The 10494-nt window shown below is 42.8% G+C and overlaps 1 protein-coding gene across 1 annotated transcript in view; it reads left to right on the top strand.

Moving 5' to 3' along the window:
* The first annotated feature begins 1307 nt into the window (after positions 1-1307).
* The window catches only part of LOC136882639 (uncharacterized), a 53472-nt gene continuing 44285 nt past the window's right edge, over positions 1308-10494 (top strand). The window contains exon 1 of the mRNA XM_067155141.2: positions 1308-1406. Coding sequence (XP_067011242.1) covers positions 1335-1406 — 72 coding nt within the window. The 5' untranslated portion in view covers positions 1308-1334. The remainder of the gene's footprint in view (positions 1407-10494) is intronic.

Below are 10494 nucleotides of genomic sequence, written 5' to 3'. Positions count from 1 at the left end.
ATTGGGTAAACAACAGATAGGGAATCTGCAACCTGCCAACTGCCCTAAATGTACATCATTGGTGATTGATTGATTGATTGATTGATTGATTGATTGATTGATTGATTGATTGATTGATTGATTGATTGATTGATTGATTGATTGATTGATTGATTGATTGATTGATTGATTGATTGATTTAATCGAACCCAGGACTCTCTGGATCAAAGGACAGAACGCTAACCATTTAGCTATGGAGCCGGACACAACATACGGTAATACCTACTAACATTTCTCTCTTATTTTTTTCACCCTATATTTGTATAGCTCACGGATACCATCCCGGAGTCCACAACTACACTACTGGCGCACGTATTAGTGAACATGTCTGTTACGCTGTAAAGGTCTGCAGTTCTCCTCTGTGTCCAGACTCCATTTTCTTGTGTCAGGCTCTTTATTTTCCTGAGAATTATTATTATTAGCTGAAGTTGTACCTGAGTGGATTTGGGGCATTGGACTCATTTTAAATTTATTTATTTATTTATTTATTTATTTATTTATTTATTTATTTATTTATTTATTTATTTATTTATTTATTTATTTATTTATTTATTTATTTATTTATTTAAACCTCCAGGGTTGGTTTTTCCCTCCGGACACAGCCTCAAGGGCAGAGTCCTGCAGAGTAAGGCATTTCGTCGGGATACAGCTGGGGAGGAGGACCAGTACCTCGCCCAGTTGGCCTCAGCTACCTTTTGGAGAATGGGAAGATCGGAAGGGATAGGCAAGGAAGAGGAAAGGAAGCGGCCTTGGCCTTAAGTTATCATCCCGGCATTTGCCTGGAGGAGATGTAGGAAACACGGGAAAGCACTTCGAGGGTGGATGAGGCGGGAATCGAACCCCCTCTACTGAGTTAACCTCCTGAGGCTGAGTTGACTCCGTTGCAGTCCTCGTACAACTTATCAAATTTCGTGGGAAAGCCTTCTTGGGAGAGCTGGGAATCGAACCCGGGTCCCCAGGGTTGAAAACTAATCACACCAACCACTACACCACAGAGGCGGGCTTAGATTTAATTACAATATTTTATCACTTTGAAGCTACTGTCTCTCTCTAAAAGAAAGAATAGCTTCGAGGCGAACGTTGACTACCCCTGGCGTGAACTCAGAATTACATACCCCTGTACGGGATGTGATATCAGTATACCCTGAATAAAAGCAGAATACAAAGGTTTAATAAAATAAAACATCTCTTGTGTCACAAATATTCTATCCGGAAGAGATGTCGCAGTGATAATGATCATCCGTTTCACCGGAGGTTCCTGTTGTCAAGTTGACATTTGAGGAGTACCTGTTAGCATGATCACAACGTGGAGACTGAACGTGGCTCTGGCGATATGTCTGTGGCTGGTTCTTGCTGGACAAGCTCAGGTATGCTATTGTACTCTCCTCTTTGTTAAGGGCCAGAGTGGTGATTCGGAAGGTGGTAAGGAAGACAACCAAGTCAAGATTTACAGTCCAGTTCACTACGTACCGTTCTTGTACTACAACTGTATACTGCTAAGACAGCAATTATCAGTTATTATTATTATTATTATTATTATTATTATTATTATTATTATTATTATTATTATTATTATTATTATTATGCGTGAATGGTCCTTTTCGGAACAAAAGAAACTTTATTTATGATTTCGTTTGCGGAGGATCCAGGATGCTTTCATCTGTTGACTAAAGATCCTAATCCTTTCTTCCCTCCACTTGGTACCTGCTCTTTTTGGTGCTTCATTCTCTGGAGTAACTTAACACTTGTCAATTTTCTTTCTGTATGTATTTCGATTCAGAATTTCTTCAGGTTGAATTTGTGCGTTCTTCCTGTCCACTTTTGTTTGTTGTATCCAAGGAAAATTCTTCAGTTTATCAACTCTTTCAAGAACTTGGTGGGTTAGTCTGATTTCTGGAAGCCTCTTACCATGTCCATAAGATTTTAGCCTTCTTTTCCTGAGGTCTGCCGCAATATTAGGTAATTTTTCTGCGGATTTTCGGGTTAGGCGGTACCCTTCTTCCGTCAGTCTTCGTCCTAAAATTTTCTTCATGATTTTTCTCTCTTCTTTTAGGATATTTTCCAGCTCGCCCTTTCTATGAAGCGTTAGGGTTTCCCCTGCGTATAAAGCCACAGGTTTGATTACAGTATTGTAATGTTTAATTTTATTATTATTCATGAAAGTAGCGAGAATGATTGCTGCTACAAGCAGGTGGGAACAATGGTAGAGGGTATTCGGAATGAGGAGATAAACGCTAAGTTATGAATGAACTCGATGGATGTAGCTGTACGCATAAACCGGCTTCGGTGGTGATGTGATGTGAGGCAAATGGAGGAGGATAGATTACCTAGGAGAATAATGGACTCTGTCATGGAGGGTAAGATAAGTAGAGGGACACCAAGACGACGATGGTTAAACTCAGTTTCTAACGATTTAAAGATAATAGGTAATGAACTAAACGAGGCAACAGAAGTAGAGGATTGTGGCGGCGTTTAGCAAATTCACGGAGGCTTGCAGACTGAACGCTGAGAGGCATAACGGTCTATAATGATATATCTATGTATGCATTATTATTATTATTATTATTATTATTATTATTATTATTATTATTATTATTATTATTACCGGGCGAGAGGCGCGCGTCTGTGAGCTTGCATCCGGGAGGTAGTAGGTTCGAATCCCACTATCGGCAGCCCTGAAGATGGTTTTCCGTGGTTTCCCATTTTCACACCAGGCAAATGCTGGGGCTGTACCTTAATTAAGGCCACGGCCGCTTCCTTCCAACTCCTAGGCCTTTCCTATTCCATCGTCGCCATAAGACCTATCTGTGTCGGTGCGACGTAAAGCCCCTAGCAAAAAAAATTATTATTATTATTATTATTATTATTATTATTATTATTATTATTATTATTATTATTATTATTATTATTATTATTATTATTATTATATAATTCACAAGTTTACAAGTGAATTTATGTCCATCTTCGGTACAATGCACATGGAAGAAGTACTATTTAGTACATATACACTTATGTTCAAAAAAACAGAACACCTTGAAAGACTGGAGATAGGAAGTTCATATTTACAGGACATGTTCACTAGTATATTTTGAAGAAACGATTAGCATTTCAGTCACCTAGGTTTAGTAGGTGCCTAGTAGGCACTTGGTCGTTACTTGTTACTTGTTCCATGTGTGATGGCATCGAAGCGTATAAGGCGCGAATGGCGTCCTGGAGTATAGCCATCAATGCTGCATACACCTGGTTCCACAGTTCATCTTTGGTGGTTGGCAATGGGTCACAGCGCCGCACCCGGCGTTTCACCATATCCCACACATTTTCGATTGGTGACAAGTCCGGTGATCAGGTGGGTCAAGGCAACAGTCTGACATCCTGTGACAACTTGAAGGCACGTGTTCGTGCCGCAACATGTGGTCGCGCATTGTCCTGCTGAAATATGGCGTGTGTGGTGTCGTGCAGAAAGGGTATGGCTACGGGCCCTAGGATATCAGTAACGTAGGTCAAACTGGTCACAATGCCCTGGACACGCACCAACTGGGATTTGTGGTTGTACCCAATAGCACCCCACACCATATGGTCTTGAGTTGGCACTGTATGTCTTGTGCGAATGCAGTCAATTTGGTGCCTCTCCTCCTGTCTGCGGCGAACCAAATGCGGCCATCTTCTTCAAACAAACAGAATCTGGATTCGTCCGAAAACGCCAGCTGTTGCCATTCCTGTCCACAGTGACGCCGTTCCATACACCATTGCAGTCTAGCATGTTTATGCGGACGACGCGCCTATGCCTTCCAATCCACCCCTCCCCCCTCCCCCACCCGCTCCGCCACAAGGCTCCTGTTCAGCATAGCAGGTGAAATCACCTGGGCGAGGTACTGCTCGCCCTCAGCAGTTGTATTCCCCGACCCAAAGTCTCACGCTCCAGGACACTGCCGTGAGGCTGTAGAGGTGGGATCCCTCGCTGAGTCCGAGGAGAAAACCAACCCTGGAGGGCAACCAGATTAAGAAAGAAAGAAAAAAAGAAAGAAAGAACGATTATTACTATTATTTTCATTACTACTTGAATTGTCAGATGTTTTCAAACTTTTGCTGTCTTGGCTCCTCTCAGAGCTGCCATAATCTGCTCTCTCCTCCTCTATCGAAACTGAAATATGTTCATAAATGGAATACATATGACCTTGAATAAAAGACCACCATAAAATTTGTTTAATGTGAGTTATATAATATTATTTACTACTGATGTAGACACACGCAAGTAACGTAAATGCTATGTTTGATTAACGCAGTTAACAGGTATCCACTTAGTAACGTTTATTAGCTGAAGTGAATTCAACCAGTGATAAGATAGTCATGTAAACAGTATTTCGGATCTGTCTATACACACTTCACAAGATATGTTATATTTCACCTGATACCAATATCTACACTGAAAAAGATCGCATCATGGCTACGGCAATTCGAGAGAAGGCAATAGCAAAAATCTCCTTTTACTGAATGGCCGGTTCCTGTCAAAAGCATACGAAAAGAAATACGTAATCTCGAACGGTTTGTTTTGTACAAGTTGCTTTACGTCGCACCGACACAGACAGGTCTTATGACGACGATGGGACAGGAAAGAGCTAGGAGTGGGTAAGAAGCGGCCGTGGCCTATTAAGGTACAGCCTCAGCAATTGCATGGTGTGAAAATGGGAAAGCACGGAAAACCATTTTCAGGGCTGCCGACAATGGGGCTCGAACCCACTATCTCCCGAATACTGGATATTGGCCGCAATTAAGCGACTGCAGCTATCGAGCTCGATACGTTTTGTTTTGTAGATAAAGTTCTATTAATGCAATTTACGTCCACCAGCTTTAAGAATCCCTCTTGTTGACTCTCAAAATCGTTTTCATTGAGCTACAAACTCTAGAGACCTAAAGAAGCCGGACTGAATAACTCAGACGGTTGAGGCGCTGGCCTTCTGACCCCAACTTGGCAGGTTCGAACCTGGCTCAGTCCGGTGGTATTTGGAGGTGCTCAAATACGTCAGTCTCGTGTCGGTAGATTTACTGGCACGTAAAAGAACTCCTGCGGGACTAAATTCCGGCACCTCGGCGTCTCCGAAAATCGTAAAAGTAGTTAGTGGTATCTAAAGTAAACAGCATTATTAGAGACCTAAAGCCAAATTTATATATTTTAAAAATATTTTTTTGTGCTTAATGGGCTTTCAAAGAATAAAATATGATCAATGTGTAAAATTAGAGCAGCTTAAAATTTGGCAGGTGGGTCTTTGGGAGGTATGTAGTTTCGGTTGGTGGGGGGGGGGTCGACATTTACATTGTTTTCTGTTAAGTTTGGTGCTAAAGGGTGGAATAAAATATACCTGAAGAGTAAGTATGTTGGGAAAATAATTTTTTTTGGGGGGTGTCTATTTTTTTACATCATTTATGTGAAATAATATTATTTTGTTCTTTCTTTCTTAATATGTTCACCATCCAGGGTTGGTTTTTCTCTCGGACAGCGAGGAATCCCACCGCTACCGCTTCAAGGTCAGTGTCCTGAAGCGCGAGACTTTGGGTCGGGGACACAACTGCGGAGGATGACGGTACTTCAGCCAGGCGGCCTCACTTGCTATGCTGAACAGGGGCCTTGTGGAGGGATGGGAAGATTGGAAGGGATGGACTAGGAAGAAGGAAGGAAGTGGTCGTAGCCTTAAGTTAGGTACCATACCGGCATTTGCCTGGAGGAGAAGTGGGAAACCACGGAAAACTTCTTCGAGAATGGCTGAGGAGGGAATCGAATCCCCTCTACTATGTTGACCTCCCGAGGCTGAGTGGACTCCGTTCCAGCCCTCGTACCACTTTTTAAATTTCGTGGCAGAGCCGGGAATCTCTCCCGGGCCTCCGGGGGTGGCAGCTACACACTAACCACTGCACCACAGACGTGGTCTTTATGATATACATCGGGATTATACACAGTCAGGGCCTTTACATGGTGCTCCCACGTATACCTCTGAATAGAAAACAAAGAATGTTACAAATATAAAGCACAGAGTGTATCGAATAAGATACTTCAGGACCCCACAAGTTAAACTTATTGCCTGAACCACAAAAAAGATAAAAGAAAAAAGTAAAGAAGGCACCTAAATGTGTGATACATGGGTCGCTTTAAGATAAAGGGTAGGCAATAGCGGAGGTGGTAAAGGCGTGCTCGGTTCACCCAGATGAACGCGGGTTGGATTCTTCATCAGGAAGTCCAAAAATGTGTATGTGTATGTCTAGTCCTCAGCCCGAAGGCTGGTTGGATCTTCAACAGTTCTACCATCAGCTGTCATAGATGGCCTAGGCATCACTGAAGAGGCGTACTATGGAAATGAGGAGTAGGGTGGTTTCCCGTTGCTTTCCTCGCCGAGCCAGAAGTTGCTATTGCATATCAGTCTGCCAAGCCCAGTGAAATGCATGCACCAACCGACCCTATGAGCAACATTTTCACACCATTCATTTAACAGGGACTGGCTGCAGAAGGAATGGCATTACTAGCATCGCTCATACCTCAGTCACTTTCATATTGTCAAAGCCAAGGATAAGACTGAAACAGATCAATGGAAGTAACAAAATTGCTCTAAGCTATACCAGAAGATATAGTACACTGTAAACACTAGGTCTCGCCAACAAAGGTATTCCAAAAATGTAAGAAAAAGCATTTCAACATTCGGAGGTGCGCATCGCCCTGAGGTTCACTCCGCCTGCACCAAAAATGAGTACCAGATTAATTCCTGGAGACAACGGTGGCCGGGCGTAGAGCCAACCACTCTACCCCATGAAGTGCCGTTTACGGATAGTGGAAGCCTTAAACTTCCACCCCTCTGGGGCCTTCATGGCTTGTACGGAGATGACTTTTTTTGGTTGCAAACGAAAATAGGAGAATATTTCACAAAGTAATCACTAGAATTGTTAGAATATGTATCCCACTCAGTCACACATACCGTCGTCGAGTGCAGACTGTTGTTCATGAATGTCTTTCTTCGCTCAAGCATGGTCCCACAATCATTGGACAGAGCTATGAAGACACGTTGTAGAAATTGAGGTGCTCTATAAGTTCAAAACACTCGAGCATCGTATCCAACGACATTATGCTTATTCATGACGACGCCTGCTTTCATACTGCCAACCATGTGAGAAATAACTTCAGAGATTTGGATGGAAAATCTTGAACAGCCTCCCTACTGCCCAGATCTCTCATCATACAATTTTGACATCTGTGGAAAGCTGAAGAATCAGAATGATCTTAGAAATAACGCAGAGTAAACGTAGAATTATATCAGAGACTTAACTTAATAGTATCGTTGTAAACTGAACGCACACTGGCGTAGTAGAGTGTATCTAACAACACACATAGAATGAGAAAAGAACGAAGTCGAAAATGTATTCGACTGTCGTGGCACGTCCACAAGACTGTGTCTTTGAATCACTCAGAGTGACAGAACGTCTTCCTGCCCAACGTTTAGTACTAATCTGGCACTTCCGCGGGCCCTTTAGGAAAATTCATTCGAACATCAAACATCCACTGACAGAGCTTGTTCTCATCAGCAGAGGATCATTTAAAATTTCAAAAGTTATCACTGTTTTCATTCGTCATGAATAAAGTTAAAGTCTTCCACTACGGATCCTGTTACTCAAATTAGAGTGACACTTTCCTTTGGCATATTATTTTCTACTCGCGTGTAGCAATATTTTCCGAGAATCCTACTAATAGGTTTTTTGTTTTGCTAGGGGCTTTACGTCGCACCGACACAGATAGGTCTTATGGCGACGATGGGATAGGAAAGGCCTAGGAGTTGGAAGGAAGCGGCCGTGGCCTTAATTAAGGTACAGCCCCAGCATTTGTCTGGTGTGAAAATGGGAAACCACGGAAAACCATCTTCAGGGCTGCCGATAGTGGGATTCGAACCTACTATCTCCCGGATGCAAGCTCACAGCCGCGCGCCTCTACGCGCACGGCCAACTCGCCCGGTCTCTAATAGGTTTTAATCGTCTTTCTTATTTATCTGAAAACTTTCCTAGTTCATTACTGATAGTTATTTTTACATTCTAGGTTTCATACAGACCTCACGTAATATCTTAAATGTTCATAATATGCATTATTTACGCTGTAAAACTGATATATTTTATGAGTTATTGCTCAATTAATTCATGTTCATATTCAGTGTTTACACATATTAATTTTTTTTTTTGCTGGTGGCTTTACGTCGTACCGACACAGATAGGTCTTATGGCGTCGATGGGATAGGAAAAGCCTAGGAGTTGGAAGGAAGCGGCCATGGCCTTAACTAAGGTACAGCCCCAGCATTTGCCTGGTATGAAAATGGAAAACCAAGGAAAACCATCTTCAGGACTGCCTACAGTGGGATTCGAACCCAATATCTCCCGGATGCAAGCTCACAGCCACGCGGTCCTAACCGCACGGCCAACTCGCCCAGTACATATTAATTAATACAGCAGATACATATCATGACATATCCTAGGTACGGAGTTTTATTTCCTGTACGGTTACAAAACTTGTACAATGTGGAGCATTTCCGCTTCCAACTTCCGCTATAGTTGAATTATCTAGCCGGAAATTAAAACAAAACTGACCTCTGCAGAAACATTGGGAAGGTCAGCAGATGACATGAGTAATCGACTAGGGGGGAAGTATTAGTCCTGATCACTGTAGTATATAGCCTGCATGGCTGTCAGTTTAATAATAATAATGTTATTTGGTTTACGTCCCTCTAACTACATTTTCGGTTTTCTGAGACGCCGAGGTGCCGGAATTTAGTCCCGCAAGAGTTCTCTTACGTACCGGTAAATCTACCGACACGAGGCTTACGTATTTGAGCACCTTCAAATATCACCGGACTGAGCCAGGATCGAACCTGCCAAGTTGTGGTCAGAAGGCCAGCACCTCAACCGTCTGAGCCACTCAGCCCGACTGGCTGTCAGTTTAGTTTATGATATATTCTAAATCACTTTCTTCTTGAAGTCGGGTGTTGCGATAATCCTAATGTTCAACTGCTCCAAGTATGGTAACGTTAAAATAAAGTCCAAAACACAATTATAATCCTTTGAACGGGACTATGAACGCAAGGGGGAAAGGGCGGAGGGTCACGGCTGAAAGTTTTGACGTGTGATAGGTACACTATTGTCAAAATGAATTAAGTACCCAGTCAATGTGGGTTTCAAATTGTAGTGGTGAAATTTTATTTATTCCATTTCTTCATTTCTTTCTTAATCCGTTTATCTCCAGGGTTGGTTTTTCCCTCCGAGTCAGCGAGGGATCCCACCTCTACCGCCTCAAGGGTAATATCCTGGAACGTGAGACTTTGGGACGGGAGGATACAACTGGAAAGGAGGACCAATACATCGCTCAGGTGGCCTCGCCTGCTATGTCGAACAACGGCCTTGTGGGGGATGGGAAGATTGGAAAGGATCGACAAGAAAAGGAGAAGGAAGCGGCCGTGGCCTTAATTTAGGTACCATTCCGGCATTTGCCTGGAGGAGAAGTGGGAAACCACAGAAAACCACTTCGAGGATGGCTGAGGTGAGAATCGAACCCACCTCTACTCAGTGACCCCCCGAAGCTGAGTTGATGCCTTTCCAGCCCTCGTACCACTTTTCAAATTTTTTGGCAGAGCCGGGAATCGAACTAGGGCCTTTGGGGGTGGCAGCTAATCACACTAACCAGTACACCACAGAGGCGGACTATTTATTTTATACGATGATGTAATTACCTTCTTTCCGCACTCAAGAGTACGGAAAATGACACTTTACCGTACTGTAACTACTTTCTGCACCGTTTTTATTAGAAATCGCGTCTGATTGGTTGAACTACGCTTCACAGGAATGTAAACACGCACAGTCACAGAGATTATTAATCAGCGAACACCAAGCTTGTTGAATTTTTCCCCCGGCTGATTGCAATACCGTACCCATCAACAACAAAAATGTCACCTCTGTATTCTCAGCTGATGTAATCTGCCACCATCACAGTCGAGGATAAGCTGGATCAGAGTAGTGCACAGACAAACGAAGTAATGAACAGTATAAAGATACTTGAGAATGAATGTAAGCAGGGGCGTGCGAAAGTCAAAGAACAATTTAAAAATTTTGACGGCAAATTAACGAACTTTGAGGTTAAGTTGAAAGAAAACCGTACAGAGACAAATAACATGATTGAGGAGAAATGAAGCTAATTAGCTGAGAAAATTCAGGCGCTCCAGCAACAGTGCGAAAAGGGGGCGCAGGATTTAAGCGATAAAATAGATGCCCTTTCGGAGGTTAACGCCGTAGTCGAAACGAAAGTCGAGGAAATAGGTGAGTGATTAAATCAGAATGAGACCAGTATTGAACAAGATGTAACTCACATTAATGGTGAAATTGAGAGGGTCAAAGGCGAAATCGATAAGGTTAAAGATAATATTGAGCCGTATCATGCCGGCC

The sequence above is a fragment of the Anabrus simplex genome, chromosome 1 (assembly GCF_040414725.1).
Source record: "Anabrus simplex isolate iqAnaSimp1 chromosome 1, ASM4041472v1, whole genome shotgun sequence".
NCBI lineage: Eukaryota > Metazoa > Arthropoda > Insecta > Orthoptera > Tettigoniidae > Anabrus > Anabrus simplex.
This window is presented reverse-complemented; position numbering and strand designations above follow the sequence as displayed.